Below are 18,601 nucleotides of genomic sequence, written 5' to 3' on the forward strand. Positions count from 1 at the left end.
TTGATTTTAGAGGATGAATTCAGACATTTGAGTCTGAAGGGAAAAACAAAAAATAAAAGGAGAATGAACCAGCCTAATAAGTGCATTTGCCAATGTTTTCCCTAAGTGGCAACAGCAACCCATGGACTCATTGATGCTGAAAGGGTGGAGCTACATCTCCACCCCTTCTCCTCCCACATTGCTGTTCCCTCCTTTCCTTGCATCAATTCTGGCACTTATCTGACTCGCTGCTCACATGCTGGCAGCAAACAAATCCCAAGGGGGGGGGGGAAAGAAAACAGCAGTTTTCTGCTGGTTTAACAGTCAGGAATGTGTATGGAAGCAGTAAAACTGCCTTGTTTGGCAGCAGAAAGCTCTTGGCTTGGCTTCCCTCTACTGAAGCTTCATCCCAAGCCCCTCAGGCAGCTCAGGAAGAGCAGTGTGATTTCTGGGAGTGTCTGCAGCAAGGATAATTGCAGCTCCTCACTTGCTCTGCTGACCAAGAGGGATACCTGCTCCCTGGAGGGGAAGCCAGCCTGCCTCTCCCACCAAGAGCAGGTAGAGCCAGGCTTTCAGCCAGCCTGGGGCACAGCCTGCCCAGCTCTCTCTCCAGAACATTCACCAGAGCAAGCAGGGGGTGTCTGGAACCTCGGACACTCAGGGCACAGCAACAGAGAGATGCCTACACTGACTGTGGTGTCCTCTGGGATAAATCCTGCTCTCTGAGCTAAGGAAGCAGCTGCCAGGGCAAAACAACTTGGAGTATTTGTAAGCAGGAAATCCCAGTCTATGGAGTTGTATTTAAAATTATACTTTCCAAATATACCTGAACAAGGAGAATTTCTTCCTGCTAATATAACTACCCCTGCATGAAAAACTACTGTGCTTCACAGTGAAAAGATGCTCTCTTCTGCAGGAGATTTAAAGCCCTGAAAAACATGGGAGTCTGGAGGAGAATACCTTACCAATTACTGGCTTTTTGGGTATGAGCCCATTCAAGGGAAGAGGGACAGTTTCTGAAGAAAGGAAATCCTCCCATGAAAGACAGATTAATAACATATATCACTATTTTCCCAACAGACTTACCCACTCAATGGACAGGGGAAAAAAAGCCATTAAAAATGACAGCTCTGAAAAGACATGTCAACCCTCCAACAGGAGCTCAGGCACTCATCTGGAAGGATGTAGCAACACCAGAGACATGAACTGCTTTGGGTGACCAATGAAGACTATTTAGGGATAGAGAAGAGGTTTAGATTTGATATTAAGAAAACTTTCTTCATGGAAAGGGTTGTAAAGCTTGTTGCCAAGGGAAGTGGTGGAGCCACCATCCCTGGAAGTACTAAAAAGCATTGATATGGCACTTCAAGATTTAGTTTATTTGTGCTGCATTAATGATTGGACTTGATGGTCTTAAATATTTGTTTAGGGTTAGGGTTTTTTTGGAAGGGGTTGTTTATTTGTTCTGTTTGTTTGACTCTGAAGCCAGCTGATATGGCTGGGAAAAACAGGTAAAGGTTGGGGGTCTTTTTCCTGTCTCCATTTTCCCAGCTTGCCATAGAAAGGCAACAAGTCCCCTTAAGGACCATGGGCTGGCACTAGCACGATCTCTTCAGTATAGCCAGAGAGCAGCTGATGGCATCAGGGGACACCACCACAGCCAGGTGCAAGCTCTGCAGCCACACACAAGGCCAACACACTCCTGTCACTCCTGAAGCCACCAGCAGCCTCTGAAACCCACAAAAGGAATTAATACAAGAAATTTGCTACTGTGAAAATGGCAGTTTCCATCAGGCCCTGGGAAAAATAATAAAAACTTTTATCCAATCTCCCTAATAAGTAAACACAGGATACTGTGCTACAACAGAGGAAATTTATTCATCAATTTTCAAGAGGTAAAGCAAAATCAAGTCACTCCATCACAGGTGACACAATGCTCATTCCAAGCTATTCAGCTATAAAAAAAATCCTCTCCAGATGGACAAAAAACCACAACACACAAACTAGATCCTTTTATGTGTCCCTTTAATAAAATACATTTGCATAGTTATCTTACAACTTTGTTCAGATCCGAAGGTGAACAATTGCCTCATGCTAAGCACAGCCTGCATTCACATGTCTCAACAACCATCCCACACGTGACACTCGGCTTGGGAAAAACAAGGAGGGGCTTTAAGGCAGCACACACCAGAATACAGCAGTTTTATGAGTTCATTACACTGAAGCAGCATGACCCTGCAGCAGCTCCTGCTGCAGGCCAAGGAGTGTGGGCATGCCTACCAGCAGACTTATTTACAGGTGTTTCCACCCCTGCCCACGAGAATCTCACAGGAATACAATCTGACAAAGCTCTGAGATGGCAGAAATGTTCAGTGACCAGAGGGACATGTTTCAGTTATTAGTGTGTAACTCTCTGATGGTGCTTTGTACCTTCTGCTCCTGACTGCACCATTAACCACGTGTAGACAGTGCTTTGGGTGCTCCCAGCCCTCACCACCACAGGCTCCTCACACACCCAGTCCTGCCTCTGGTCCCAGCGGTGGCACAGAACCTTCCTGTGTGGATCCAGCCCTGGATCAGGAACTAAGCTTGTGTCAAACCGGGCTTCTGGAGTTTGTTAGTTCATGATGCACACCAGAGAGTTACAGAAATAGCATTTTGGTACTCGTTCTTGTGCATTTGCAGCACTGTTTGGTTCTCACCCCCAGTGACACCAGGGGCCCTATTCTCTGCTGGCCCACAGGACACAACATTTAGCAAGTACCACACTGCAGGCAACAGCAAACAGCGTATTTTGCTTTCCATGTTTGCTTCAGTTTTACTTTTTAACCTTGTCTGTCTCTCAGCAACATTTAGACTCTCAGCTCTTGCCTGGGAAGCATGAGTTCAACAAGGGACTTTGTTTTCCACCTCAGTTTTCCTTAGTTCCACAGCCAACCTTTTTCACTCAAATAAGAGTGATTTTACTTGACTGGCTGGGATAACCAGCTGAATTCAACTCTAAGGTCTTTTATCAACAAAGGGGTGGATTGCACACAACCAGAGACAAAGTATAATTTTTAAAAGTCTGATTTAAATGCAACTTCCAATAGCTACACTGCTTCATTGATACAGAATTTTTTAAATAGTCTTGCTGTAAATACATCCTTGGCATAGTCTCTCCTTTGGATGATCTGATGTATGTATCCAACTATTTCTGCACCACTATGCAGGAGAGCAGAGCTCTCAGGCAAGTGTGCTGGAGCTGTGCTAGGCAGACTTTTGCAATACAGGTGAATACTGAAGGCAGGGACTATGTCTCTCTCAATCAGCATTATTGTGTTTTATTATAATTATTATTACACTTAAAGGAATTTAGAGTGTGCTCAGGTAATACTGAAGCATGAAAAGATAGCTGTGAAAGCACAAAATTCTTCACTTCAATACTCTTCAGTCTTCAGGGCAGAGGTTTCAGTAATTATCAGTGCTCATATCTATGCAACAACACAGGGCTACCTGTGTAAAACTTTGCCAACAGTACTGTAATCTCCAAATGTAGCAGTAAAAAAAAATTATTAAAGAAAGAGTAGGATGCCAGTTGGTTTTGGAAAATGTCACAAATGTATATCCTCAAATACCTCAGTGAGGATGGGAAGTTGTTTTTAATTTTTCAAAGACAATTAGTAGTATTCTGGCATTCAAGGAAAACTGACTGAACACTGATTGTCAGCGTGGCTCAAATCCCACAGATAACACTGCCTTTTTGCCTTTTAGAAATGATATAATTTAGAAGATCACCTAATCCTTAGACTACAGTACGTGACTGCTCGATGCCACTGGTGCAGCACAACACATTTCAGCCTGTATTAAACAGGCTTTCCAAGACAAATTCAGAGAAGGCAATTCTGGGTGAGTAGTGTATTTTAGTAGAAACACTTAAAATGTGGTTTCAGAAGGAAATCAAGTAATCTGAAATACTCAAAGGATTATCTAGCATATTATTTGCCTACAACATTATTTCATTCTGTAACAAAATACTGGTTCAGACAAAATACATCCAGAATTAAAATCCATTTATAGTTTTCTGTAGGCACATTGCGTAGTCTGTATTGCACAGAAGATACATCTCTGGACTAAAGGGCACATATACATTATTTGATCAAGGATATAAATACATAACATTGGATTTTGGTGAAAGGCTTTTAAATCTCTGCAATTGGATTAACCTTTTCCTGATAGTACCTTCACAACATTAATCTATATATATGTCTATATAGTAAACAAGCAGTTTGTTTTGTAAACATTTCTGATTGCATAAGTGACCTTTGCCATTTCATAACCAAGTTCAGGAAACCAACTAAATTAAATACTGTGTCTAGACATCTCTCTTGTTACAAGAGCACAGAACTATTTAATCAGAGAAGTAGTCTAGAATCACATTAATCCTTTTATTTAAGGAGGAATCAAGGTTCCAAGTTCCTCCTTCCCTCCAAACATTACAGTAAAACATGGGCAGCTCATACTGCACTGCATTTTCAACAAGCCAGGACTGTGGGCTGAGGAGCACAGTTCCATCCTAAACCCAAATTCTCTGTCCTCACTCCAGGTTCTCTTAGGGTCTATTTCCTGGCAACACCTCTTCATTGAGGTTACCTCTGCAGTAGGCTGCTGCACTATTTACCAGGAGCAAGAGCAACAGCTTTAAGACAGTACTTTAAATGTCACTGCAGACCACAGCCAGAGACAAATAATTCAGTACCATGAACTATCTAATGAAAAGAAGGGGCAGGGGAAGGGCCTGGTCACACAGAGGCTGTGCAAGTACTTACTGCAGCAACTAAGCACATTTGCCAAAACTGAAAGCAAATATGAATTATCAGAATTTAGAGGAAGGAGGCTGTTTAAGGATAGACTGTATTGAGCCAAATAAACCTGAATTCCTGCTGTAGAACTACTGTGAAGGAAGAAAAAACATTAAAATATCCTCCACTCTACACCTATTAGTTCTTTCCCCTGTTAAAACGGGTGTGAAAAGGCTGGATGGAGTGCACCAGATCTAACCCTTAGATCCTGTAGCATGTTTGTAATCACAGTGACTATCAGCAGCAGACAGGTAGGATTTGTTTCTGGGTGAGCCATGAAGGCCACCAATTTGAAAAGCTCAGTATGTAAGATATTAAATTAAGTCCATTAGAACAATAATCAATGACCATTTTAATTCTGCAAAATATGTACATTACAACATTAAAAGAACACAAGTGCCCGTTCCAAACAGCTCAGATAAACTGTGCAAATAGTGGGTCTTTGTGTGTCTGCAATCCCACCATGCAAACAATACTTGATATGCATGCTAATGACTACAGTTATCAATCCCAAAGGAAATACTAAAGGAAACAAGAATGAACAGCAGTGAAAGCCACACAAAGACCCACTATCCTTTCTGCTTTTACAAATCCACTGAAACTGTAGATTAGAAGAAAACCCGCAAAAACCTAATTTCTTGGTTGGATCTAACGTTCAAACGAAGCAAAAGGATTGTGTCAGACACGTGAGCAGGGCTGGCCACCCTGCCTCCACGCTAGTCAAACTTGGATAGTGGGTCTCTGAGGTGCTTTCACACTGGAAGACAACATTGGGTCCTAAAAAAAAAAAAAACAACACAAAAAAAAAATGAAGGATAAAATGAACATAAATTTGAAGAGTGAAACATATGACTTCTGTGGACAAAGACAGAACAACACCAAAAAGGTCAGAAAGGAATAATGAGCATTCAACTTTCTGAAAACAGACATCACAAGCTTCCACCCTTGCAGTTTCACATTTACAAACACACAAATTTAAGTACTTGGGACCAGCCATTGCTGACTCTGAAAACCCCTGCAGCTCATTCATTTAAAGAAAAAGTTTCTTCCTAAGGAAAATTTCTGTCATGTAGACTCAATTCAAGGTCAAACCCTAAGAGTTTTTTAAAAGCAATGGCAAAATTCCCTGAGATGTCAAAAAATTTTCTGTAAACATTACATTTACAAAAACAAAATTTCTCTTGAGAAACTTCTACTGGGACATCAGAAAATCAGATAAAACTAAACTTGTAAAGAAGAATCTCATTGGAATTTACTCATATCAGCACATAACAATTAACCTGTTCAATTCTGTTTGAGCCTGAAAGAAATTAAAACTTTGCCTCTCATTTTATGTGTCCATGGAACAGGAGGTACCACATCCCTCAGAATTCAAGGGCTACATGGTCTGAAGAGGGACACACCTTGTGGGCAATCCAGAGATTATTCCAGACCCCAGACAACCTGGAAGTGTTTTCAAGCCTGACTGACATTCACTAAATAGTTTTAGAAATACAAAGTCACTGTGTCACTATGAACTAAGGGATTGATTTCATATTTGATCTTTGGTAAAAGAGGTAAATTTCTGGAGCTGTTGAGTAAAATCTTAGAATAAACCATTAATCCTCATGTGTTAAAATATCAGCATGGAACTGCAACAAGCAACACCTCAAAGCCACTGCTACCATGAACTGTTACTCCACAAAGAGAAGTTACTTGGCATGAAATAGAGAACTTGGAATGTGTTGTCCATACAGACACAGAAATGCACTGCCCACAAGCACGTCAGTTCAGAAGTTGTTTTTTCACTATGAACACCCCTGGAAGTGAGTCAGCTTCATCCACCTGATAGTGTGGACAGGAATTACTAAAGATCTTTTGTGCATGGAAATCAACTTCTGGAAATAAAGATCCTTGCTGCAGGATTTGCCTCACGTCTCTAACATGTCACATCTACAAGTAAGGTTTGGGGAAGACAAAAATGAGGTAGCTCTAGAGATGTTACTACAAACAACATCCTGGAGCTCAGGCTGAGCACCCCAAGGAGTAACTCTGATGTGTGAGGATTAGCAGCAGTGTTGGGTTATGGAAAGCAGAAAGAGTGAACAGAGAACAGTCAATACATGTGGATTAGAGAAAAAAGAACTGGCACAACATTCAGCTCTGGGAGTCTCATGGGATGAGACACCTCAGGATGAACCAGAAGCCCCTCTGCACATGGAGCACAGGTGTCTCCATCTGGCTGAGCTGTCCAGCCCTGAGCAAGAACATCTCTGAGGGATGAACTGATCTCTAACACTAGAAGACATTTAGCAACCAAGTATGCAGATACAGCTGGAGCAGCAGTCTTCCCTCCTTACACTTCTCTCCTGCCAACGCCACCTTAAACATCCCTTGAGAGGAATGGGAAGAGAACCTGGTAGATGTGTCCTTGTGCGATCCTGGTAACAGAGGAAAGACCTGACCCTTGAGATTTAATGGTTGAGATTTACTTGAGGAGAGAAAATCTCAACTAAAGAAAATAAAAGGTTCCACTTATGACAAACTTAAGAAACTATCTCATTGAAAAAGCCAACAAATAATAAGAGAACAAGTTTCCATGTGCAAAGCAGATGAAGACTGGCCAAAATAAAATTATCCCCAGACCAGGCTACTGGGAAGAACTGTGAAGTGGTAAGAGCAGCACCATGCCTACCTTCCTTACAAACACTTTGGAAAGGATGGGAAGAGAACCTGGCACTAGACAGGTACTGGCAACACAAAAGACCTCACCCTGCATGGTTATGCAAACACTCAAAGATTTATTCTAAATCTATTTTAAAACCTGCTGAGTATTTTTATTATTTATGATGGCTTTTGTGCAAACATTAGAAAAGAGGCTATTAAAAATGTCATTAAAACAGGAGCAAGTCTAACCACCACTACAGTCACCACTGAACTCAACTGTCCTGTGTTCTACAATCACCACATGTTTAAGAGACAAACACTCAAACATACAATGCCCTGAAGTAATTTTGTTTTTCTTTCTTTCTTTGCAGGGGTCCTATGCCAGGATGTGCAGCTACACCAAGAGGAAAAGTTCTGGTTCTGTTCTGTTTTGCTCTGTTTGCAGAGCTAAGTCAGCAGGTTAAGAGAAGGGACATCTCACTGACCCCAGTTCTTTGCTAGGAAAGTTTGCAATTACAGCCACAACTAATAACTCCAGAAAAGACTCCAGATACAAAGGTCTTTAGATCCGTGGGAAAACCAGAATTTTCCTAAGCCACAAACCTATCTGAGTAAACCAAATTTGCCTCCTCCCTTTCCAACACCGTTATATTTGTTCTTGAAAAAACAGTGAGAAAAACTGTTATTATTCAACACAGGCATTATAATACTCAGATCAGCAGTTCTTTAAAATGCAACAAGGCATTTTTAAAATTATATTCTCTCATATCTCAAAGCTGTTCTGTAGAGGGCCACATCAACATTTCTATGGGGCAATTCCTGAGTGATTTCTCAAGAATACTTGTGATAGTTTTTCTATTCTGTTTAAACAAGAGCCAAAAATATTGTAAGGAAACCCAAGGAAGTTTGGAAGTTCATTCAGGACACATTTAAACATTCCTCTGGTTACAGAAGAGGTACAGAGAAGTGGCTTACTGCTAACACAACTGACCAGCAGCAGCAGCCCAGCTGAAATCTGGGAAATGGTATTTGAACAGAGCTACTGAGCTGTGCTGGGTTTGTGCAGGCTCTGGGCTTGAGACAGGATTTTTCCTTAAGTTTCCAAATGCCTATATCACAACCGAGTGGCAAATCCCAGCACAAAACCAGTATGGAACTTAGCTTAGCTTGAAATCCTGAGAGAATTTTAAAAAATGAGAATAAACTCAACATACTCTTTGTTTGGTAGTAGGTGGATTTTGTAGAGCTACTTCACAGAGTAGTTATGAGAGAAAACTTTAATGGCCAGGTACGGATGACATGGTGCACATCTGCACATCATTATAGTTTGTCAAAAGCCAGTTTGATGTGGATGGAAATACTCTTATTTCACATCACTGAAATCTGAGGGAAAACTTAATGATGTACCAGCAAACACTGAGAAAAACTTATTCATTATCCAGAATGTTTTTAATTACAGCGCGGTCTTAGCATGGCTTTTGCTGAAAATCAGTGGTTTATGTGATGACCTTGCATTTGTCACATTCAACAATGTAACTTGAAATAACACACATGATGTGATAAGCTGTTACCTCTATCATTTTTGAAAATTCCTAAGTTTTAATACTCAGCCAGAATCTTAATTTTATAGCCCACCTGGTACAGTCTATATTGTTTCTTCAAAAGCGAGATTTGCAAACAAATTAAAGCTTTCAGAGGACCATTTTCACGATTTGGCTATGTCTAATCAAAGAATGTTAAGTTCAATCTAAATCCAGAAGTCTTTGACATCCCAACCACATTGGCCAAAGGCATTTAAAAAAAAAGCCAGAAGCAAGTGTTACCAAAAATATGAGCTCAGAAGTAATTTAGCTAAAAAGAAAACCTCAAGAATGGTGCACACTCTCTTTTGCCCAGGAACTATAGCAAGTTACCCAGGGAAAATATTTTAGCTTTCCAACCCAAGCTGTACCTTCATTATGAGTCTGTGAATTTTTCTGTAAGAACACGCTATGTGATCAAATCTGAAGTGCAGACTGATCCTGCAGTAGCTACAGACTAATAAGAGTGAGGCTCGGCCAGGTTCCCAGATGGGTGTTTTTATTCCAAGAGAACTTAAAACATTGTTCAGAGGAAAACAGCAAGTGAAGGGACAAGGCCTGTCATGTCAAAGAAGCAACTCTGGCATCATGGTGTGTACCCAAACCCACATTTGTGGCTGATGTAAAAGTTGGTTTAATCACAGGATAAAAAGCGGAGAGTAAAAATTGTGCTAAATTTCTCTGGGAGGAGGATTTTCTCTGGGAACAGGGGGCAAAAAACAGGGTGTGTGTAGGGGACACCAGAAACCATTACTGTGTTTTTGTGCTAAAAAGAAGATGTTGACTGTCAGGTGTACAGTTTAGGATTCAGTTCTCAGCCTGCTGCTGGTAATTTTCACCTCAACCTATGTCCTGACATATCTTGTTTCTCAGGACTGGATGACAGCTGGAATGCTGGGAGCCAGGACAAGCATATTTAGAACTGGACAGACCACGTGCTAATGCCAAAATCTTTTTCCTATCCTTTTAATGGGTATTTTTACATAACTGACATGTGTTAAAATTACTACAGCACTTTTCCTTATTTTACAAAACTTGAGCAAGTTCTGTAATTGCAGTGTGCCTGCACTGCTTCCCAGTCCATGTTAATTATCAGAATCTTGCTGGAAGAAGAACTCCTACCTAATCCAGTATTTTTAGCTCATCCTACAGCACTCTTGCTATCCTCCACTGGCTGTTTGATAATGTGCTAGTTGTTTGCTGGTTAACTAGAAAAGGGTTTAAAGTACCTTGTACTATAATAAAGTATTTAAATAAAGAGTACTTGAAGTACTAATTGATTCAGCTGATGCCTGGAACTCCAAATTCCAAACACAAAGAACAGCAATACACCTTTGAAATGAGGTAACAAAATTAATCAAAAATAGAGGCTGCTTACACTGCTGACTTGGATCGGAATCTGTGGTCATCTTCACATAGTTTGAGGGGAAGAGACCTGTCACGCCATTGATTTCTCCTTGCCACCAGTCAGCATCATCTTTGTTCAGCACATTAATCAGCTGCCCCTTGGAGAAACTGAGCTCGTCCTCATTGTTCGCCGTGTAATCATACATGGCTATCACCTGGCACACTGAGAAGAAAAGAAGAGCAGAATGGAGTCACACCAGTATTAAAACTATTTTCTCAGTGTTTGACAAAATCACAGGAAAGAAACAACCATCTCACATGCACTGTTGCATGAGAAAAATGCCAGATGATTTTATCTTGATAGAGAATTGTCTTCTCTTTTACCTTTTTAAAATTGAGCCAGCCAGTAATTCTTATTTCCAATTTATATATCTGTGAACTTTTATAATGAATGGACTGCATCTACTGGGGCCTTCTGAACACTTTAAAATGTAATTAAGTATCCTTCTCTCTTTTACTGGCTGAAAAGAGAGTGAGCGGTTATCTTACTGCAGACACTTGTGGGGGAAATGCTGCAGAGAAGAGGAAACACGCATTGGCTAATCATGGGTTGCTGCTTTAGTCACAGGGAAGTTTTGTCCAGTAAAACCCAGGAAATTGTTGTATAAGCAGCTCATAGCTGTGGAGAACAGCATAATTTAAGCACACAGAAGCAAAAAAGCTCATTTTCTCTGAAATAACCTCATTTGTACCCAACTATTCAAATGGAAAAATCTAGAAATAACCTGAAAATTTGCTTAGTGTCCCTCTTTGTAAGGAGCAGTGCATGTAATTCCACATGGTTTGCCAATGTTTGCTAGCTCTAAGATTTTTGCTAGCACTTGGAAACACGGAGTTTCCAAAAGAGAAGAGAATGGCTCTTCAGAGCAATCATCAAAAATAAAAAGGCCAGAAGATGGATGCTTGACCTTCAGAGATGCATGAACATTTGAAATAGTTACATAAAATTCTAAATTAAATACAAAATCTTTTTTTTTTCACCTGAGGGAGCAGCTGATGTAGTTCTTTCACTGCTTGGACCCAGCAGCTTCACATGACTGGCAGGGAACCATCCCTTCTGTCTCTTTTTTCCTCTTGCCTGTAAATGTTTATAATGGTTATTACACAACTGAAAAACTGAATAGTCCATAGACTGGAAAAAATTGCAACAAGTATGTCACAGAGTTTTGCCAACAAAAGAGAAATGGTCAGGCTTCTAAACAGCTAATAAATTAATCTCAAAAGATGAAAATCTGACTAAAGCATAAAACAACACAATTCAGATAAAGCTGCACCCTAATATGTCCATCCAAAAATTTTAAGTGAGATTTCAGAGTACAACTCAAATGTAGCTCTGAAAATTTGTTCTATGAATATTCCACCTATGCATCATATCCAGAGATTCTAATGAGGTCAAGGGCACTTTAACAAGACATTCTTCTTAAATCTAGATGGGGAAAGAAGTGGGAACAGCACTTTTACATTAAACAAGCTTCCAACTCCACTTCCAAACCCAGCTGTTCTTTCATTAGAGTAACTTTACAGTTTAATGTTTCACCAATTAATCCTAACCAATTAAATAACTGTCAACTTGTCTCTTCCTCCTCCTGTCTGTTAATCAACATTTTTACTATTTTATGTGACCAAGAAAATCGACTAAAAAAACCATAAAAGCCCCAGCAACCCAAGGTTTAAAAAAGCCAACCAAGCAATCTAGCAAACAAACAAAAAAAATCTATCATACAGCTTTTCTTCCCCTTTGGTTTATACAGGATGACTTTCTGACCAGCTTTTATATAGCTCTATACTTAGGGGCTTTGAATTAAACCTGAGAGCACCTCCTTGCTATTCATGAAGTCACAATTATTCCTCCTTGAATCACTTATTTATTGAATTACCTGCAACTCTCCTTGCCACCATCCACTGGCATTTTTCTTCAGAATAAGTATCAGCTGTCCTGGAGCAAGACTGAGCTGTTCAGTTCCTGATGCAGCATAGGCAGTAGTAACCTGAGCAATTTCTGGAAAGAAAGCAGTAATGCCTTTGTTATTTTTTCACTGCAGTAAGAGCTGGATCCACAGAAATATCCTGGTACACAACTTGCAGCTAAGAATATCAGCCACCATTAAAACACTGCCATGAACCTAAATGCTCAGAGTAACTTAAGAAACAGCCTTAAATGTTAAAAGGTTATCACACACTTACCGGGTTTCTTATTTATTGTTCCAGTTTTGCCAGCATAGCTAGAAGCCTACAAAGACAAAACAACAACCACCTTTAATGTGCAATAAAACCAGTACAGTAAAAGCACATGGAGATTTTAACTTTAAACCCATATTTAACAAAACACCATCCTCTACACAGAGAGAGAGGCAGTGTGACACTGGCTACAGTTCTGATTTAGCACTTAAGCTACTAAGAATTTTCTCTTCTGTCAAGCATATTAACCTCTGCTCAAAATCCCTGTGTAAGAGCTGGGTGCCAGCAGAGTAAAATTGAGAGAAAATACATTGAGAACTGTTAATTCTCAGACTCTGAACTCACATCTGGATCTTTTGGTCTGACATAATTGGAGGGGAAGATTCCAGTTCTGTTATCGATGCTCCCAGTCCACCACTCCCCTTCCTTCTGGGTCACCAGGATCTCCTCTCCTTCCATGAATGTCAGGTCACCGGGCTCGGAGCTCGAGTACGGATAGAGGGCAACGTACTCTGTGCAAGGAGCACACAGGAGAGAACAGCTTCAGCTGGCACCAAGGGATCCCAGAGCCAGATAAAGGGATATCAGCATTCTCCAGTGTGTTCACAACAGGGATCACACCTTCACAAGTCTGTGAACTGACCTGTCCGCCTGCTTGACTGTACTCACATTTACTCTCACAGGTTCATAACTTTGTAATGAAAAAACACAGCTGCAATTAAAATATAATCAGGGAAGTGTGGAGATACACTAGAAATTTTTCTCCAGTAATACCTGTTTTCTCTACTCCTTACTGACTGTAAGAGAATGATCCGCATTCAGGAGATAAATTTTTTCTCATATATTTACAGAACAGCATAACAAAGTAGAGAACAGCAGGAAGAGACCTCTGCTTATGGGTTTTCAGAAATATATTCATGCTTGAGCAAAAGTCTTAATAACAAAACATAGGCCTATGCTCAACCTGAATTATGTAAACCTTAAGTTCCCTTATTTTAGAACTTTTGTATCAACAGCCAAACATTTGCACTGTGTGTTTTGGATAAGCACTCAAAGTGCTGCTCAGAAACTCCTCACAAGCTGAACTATATTTACAAGTCATTAAGCAGAACCAGACTGTAGCATTAGTTGGCATTTTTCATGCTGTCTTACCCTCTCCTGCTGTGTAACTCTGGGTATAAGGCCTTTTGTTTACAGCTGCATAAATAACTTCTGGTCTGCAGAAAAAAAGGAGAAAGAAAAGCTTTGTGTTACCAAGAGGCTAATCAAGAGCAAACCTCTCAATTCACAGGAGACTACGATTACTTTGGTTATATCAGAGCTGGTACTGTCTCTGAATTAACTACAAAGACTTCCCTGACTATCAAACAGTGCCAAGTATTACTGATATTTAATATATATAATTATAAGAGCACATCACTTAAAAATATAATGTGATAATACATTCATAAATTACGTTATTCGAAAGAAGAAAATTAAAGATTCTAACTAAAATCTCTTATTCTAAAGAATTTCTAAGAAGTTTTAGCAAAATGCATGAATTGAACAATTTACACACAGTGGTGCAGCCATCCCAGCACAGTGACCAGACTTTACCTGAACAGTTACCCTGGAGCATTATAACAGGCATAATAATCTTTTCAAGTGAAGAAAAACACACTACTGCTCTGTACAGAGCTTACAATTAGTTTTGGGTCACTTAAATTGGCACCTTCAGAGGCAGAATGCAACTGCACTGCAAGGGAGGAGACTTGCTAATGAACAAAAAGTCTGGCACTTGATGAATAATCAATAGCCACTGATGCTTCACAGCACTCAGCCTAGCAGGATTTCTATAGTTACACAGCAGTGAGCCCAACATTACTTGGCTTGCCAGAATGAAATAATAAAAGCCTAAAATGACAGTGTAAATTCTAAATGGCATTTATGGTCTGCACACTAAAGCACTGCAAGAATTCTGCACTCTAAACCACCTCTTTTTGCAAACTGCTGAATAAAACAACAAAAGTCACACTTACTCCTCTTTCTTGGTTTCACTCCCAGGTAAGAGCTTGACATAGGACTTTGGAAACCAACCCCTTCCTCCATGTACCTCTCCAAACCACCAGTTCTCCTGCTGCTCCAGGACAGTGATAACGTCATTCTTTGAAAAATTCAAGTGGTTATCTTTTTTTGCAGTCCAAGAACAAAGTGCTTGTGCTTTTAGGCTCTCTACAGGCTGCCCCTGTAAGACAGAAGTGATGCTGGTTGACCACACTGCCCCAGCTGTTAAGAACAAACACTGGAATATCTTTTATTGAAGGTTAAGCAAATTCATTGCTAGGTGATGGCTGAATAACTTGGTTTACATCAGTTTCTTATTTGTTAGAAATATATTCTGTGTCTAGTTATATGTGAAAATTATTTTAAAATTATGAAAGATGAGTGGTCTTGCTCGGTGGTCCCTGAAAATATTTGGAATTACATTAATGTACAGTAGAAGAATATTTAGATGAGCTTCTTTATCCTCCAGCCTGTTCAGTGCACCCAGCACTAGCAAACTTGTGTGGTGTTCTGGTTTTTCTTTAAGTCATTTTCATTAAGATGAATCTGAAATACATCAAGTTCTGCACAAGGTACCTGTCCATGAACGGGTGAAACAGATCCAGGGGACACAGTACGAGTAAAAGCTGATTTCTGCTGCCAGGCTGTGTTAACATTCAGGCTGGAAAAGGGGATGTTTTGGTAATCAGATTCTTCTGCAGATTTACTTGGTGAAAGTGGTCTGCAAATTGAACACAAGGCATATTGATGAAATTACAACTTTTATTTAGAAACTACTTCAAGCAGAGAACTTTTGTTTTTCAATATTGATAAAACTGATATTCTTTACAATGCAAAGCAGACTATCAAATATTTAAATTTTCCAAGACAAGACCCTTAAGAAGGTTCTTCAATAAATTTTCTGCCTTTATATTTTAAAACCAAGTGAAACTATACAGCACATTATGTGCCAGCTAAATTTAGAAAAAGCAATTTAAACACAAACACAAAAACAACTCACTCTGAAGCAGCTGAGGTAGTAGATAAAGATACTGTAGGAGGAAGTAAGGCTTTCTTAGGAGATAAAGCTTTTTCTCCTTCTGGTATTTTTTCTACATAATTACACGGAAACCAACCAAAATGTCCTTGAAAACTCCCATAAAGCCAACCAGGCTCTCCTACAGTTTTTTCATCAACCTATGGACAGGAGGAGAAATACAAAGGAAAGAGAATTAGCAGCATGAAACAAGCAGGGTACCTTGTGTATAATCACCTGCTGGCTCTCTGACCTGAACAGGGACAGTGCCCACACCAAGACATTTTCACTCTGTCCTGGCAGAACTGAGCTGACTTTGCCCTGTGATGATGCAGCTGCACTGGTGCAGACACAGGTGCAGACAGACCTCAGGGACACTGCAATGCTTCAAACAGGCCCCAGACATGCACATGGGGGTCATGCAGTGCCTCTGAGCCACTCTGTCCTGCCAAAAATGCCAGTGCATTGTGCTGGATTCTGCTGAATGTGCAGCCAAGAGGCAGAGCCCAGCAGAGCAGGAAACAACTGCTGCTGTTCTGCTCACAGATATAATTAACTCTGTCAGCTGACTGCTTCCAAAACACATCCAAAAATTCTGTTATTTACTATGTGATTAAGTATAGAGTGTCCTTAAACATTCACAGCAATCCTGAAGCTTCCATTATGCTGCAAATAAGCCAGTTAGTGAAAATTGGCTAAAAATTAGCAGCCCATCAAAGAGTATCAGCTGGTTAGCTTAGCTGGGGCTAGGGATGCCAGAGGATGAGAAGGTGGCAGCTGTTAGCCTATTTCTGAAATCAGTTATCAGCAGTTAAATGATACAATTACAGCTGAGAGGGAAGCCAAAGCAAAACCTACTTCTCTTGTTCCCTCTTGCATGGCTCACTGGTATGAAAATGCAAATAAATGCTTTAACACTGTCAAACTGAAAGCTAATTTAGTCAAGTTAATTTTAATATTTTGTACCACAATGCTTTATAAATTCCTCCTTATCACCTACTTGTATTAGTTACAGTCTGAATGAGGAGCAACCCCACATACATTACAAACTGTATTACCATGGTTGTAAATCAGTTTTCACACACTGACCTGCAGGCAAAGATTTTTAAACAAGTGCTAGTAACTAATATACACGAAATAACACAGACTTCAACTGAGAAGCCACAAGGCATTTCCACTCTTATAGTCCTGCTGTAACATTACACACAGCAAATTTCAAAAAGTGCTATAGTAAATGGATACAGAATAAATTACTCTAACTGTCTGCCTAAGGAAGGATTGCTAAAGGAACACTCAAGAAAGAGAATCACAGATTCATAGGATGGTTTGGGTTGAAAGGGATCTTAAAGATCACCTGGTTCCACCCCCTCTTCCAGGGGCAGAGACAGCTTCCACTAGACCAGGTTGCTCAGACAGGCAGAAATCTCTGTTAAGAATATACTGGAAAACAGTATTAAGATTCAAAAGAATCTTTCACATCTACTTGTTATATAACTAATTTGATTTTAATTCACATACCATCAATAAATAATTCATGTGTCTATTAACTGTGCTCTTATTTCAAGCAAACACTCAGAAGTCAACTTGTACATGTGCAATGAACTGCAACAACTACATTGTTTCTGATCTACTAATTTTAGAAAGTTTATGTTTAGCATTCACTGTTCTTATACACAGAGGTTGTCAACATATCTAGGATGTGTAAAACTCAGAAATATTTTGGCTGAACTAATCCTAATTTCACCTGTTTAAAAAAGCATAAAGCAGCAATCCAATTTAATTTTTGGGTAAACCATACAATACATCAACACAATGCTTTTGACCCTTAAGACTTTGTGCATCTCAAGGCTAGAGAAAAGGGTTAATTTTTGCAAGTTAAATATGAATAGCCAATCTTACCTGAATTACATCTCCAGTATTAAAGCTCATCTCATCGTGGTTCCTTGCCTCAAATGGATACAAAGCTCTGTAATTTACCAAGGCAATGGAATTCCTCGGCTCTGCAGCCCCAGCTGCCTTGTCTGGAAGGTAAGAAAACAGTTACCAGTCTGGCACAGCTGAGACAAGCACTCAGCTGGAGCCCCATCGCTCTAAGCAACTGGCAGGAATATCAGTTCTTGCCCCAGACACAGTGCAGGTATCAGGGCATCAGTTTAACAGACCAATCATGGAAATGTAACTGAGATAATAAAATGCATCGACTTCTGCAGTGAAAAAAAAAATCACAAAAAAATAGAATGGGTTGGGCTGGAAGAGACCTTAAAGATCATCTAGTTCCATCTCCTTGGCATGGGCAGGGACACCTTCTGCTAGATATCATTGAAAATGATATTTTTATCTTCTCCTCTTTCCTTGCCACACTGCTCTGGCTAAGCCAATGCTTTAATAAAGCCTCATTTAACATCACAATAATGTTCCAAGTTGAAAAGATCCCATTGTTGCAACAATGAGTGTTCAGCAGCATGTTGTGAAGATTTTATTTAGAAACCTATAATTGCAAAATATCACAATTCCTATTTTCTTTGCATCTCTGTTCCCCAAGTCAGTGATTGATGTTGTAAAAAAGGAACGTTTTACAAGGTTTAGCTTAGGTGTGCAAATATCTTTCAGCCTTGTTCTAATTTGATCCTTGCTGAACTCAGTGAGAAAAGTGGCTAATAAAAACTGACAAGAACTAATGAAGGATGACATCAAATATGCCTTTAGTGAAAATATTGTTAAAGCACTATTTTTCCAAGTTCCACAGCTAGTTAGGTCTAGTCATACAGTTTTTTGGTTTATTCACTTGAGGCATTGAGTAATGCAAAAATAAACTATATTTCACTTTTAAGAAATCATTTTTCTGAGCATTACCTGCCCATCTCTCATCAATGAACAAACTCCCTCCATATTAGCATTCTATTTTAATGAAA

At 39.8% G+C, this 18,601-nt stretch overlaps 1 protein-coding gene across 9 annotated transcripts in view; it reads right to left on the bottom strand.

Annotated features, from left to right (window-relative positions):
* ITSN2 (intersectin 2) overlaps positions 1-18,601 on the bottom strand; it is a 79,553-nt gene that overhangs the window by 11,007 nt on the left and 49,945 nt on the right. For 8 of the 9 annotated variants that reach the window (XM_021529772.3, XM_077782452.1, XM_021529775.2 and 5 more), the window contains 10 exons: positions 17,589-17,710; positions 15,675-15,850; positions 15,251-15,395; positions 14,650-14,855; positions 13,784-13,848; positions 12,977-13,143; positions 12,638-12,683; positions 12,331-12,452; positions 11,435-11,531; positions 10,425-10,616 (listed from right to left, as the gene is read on the bottom strand). In XM_021529772.3, coding sequence (XP_021385447.2) covers positions 10,425-10,616; positions 11,435-11,531; positions 12,331-12,452; positions 12,638-12,683; positions 12,977-13,143; positions 13,784-13,848; positions 14,650-14,855; positions 15,251-15,395; positions 15,675-15,850; positions 17,589-17,710 — 1,338 coding nt within the window. Of the gene's footprint in view, positions 1-1,987; positions 5,598-10,424; positions 10,617-11,434; positions 11,532-12,330; positions 12,453-12,637; positions 12,684-12,976; positions 13,144-13,783; positions 13,849-14,649; positions 14,856-15,250; positions 15,396-15,674; positions 15,851-17,588; positions 17,711-18,601 lie in introns of those variants that run through there. The other variant, XM_021529777.2, reaches the window with a different exon arrangement.

This window comes from Lonchura striata, chromosome 3, assembly GCF_046129695.1.
Source record: "Lonchura striata isolate bLonStr1 chromosome 3, bLonStr1.mat, whole genome shotgun sequence".
NCBI classification, from domain to species: Eukaryota; Metazoa; Chordata; class Aves; order Passeriformes; family Estrildidae; genus Lonchura; species Lonchura striata.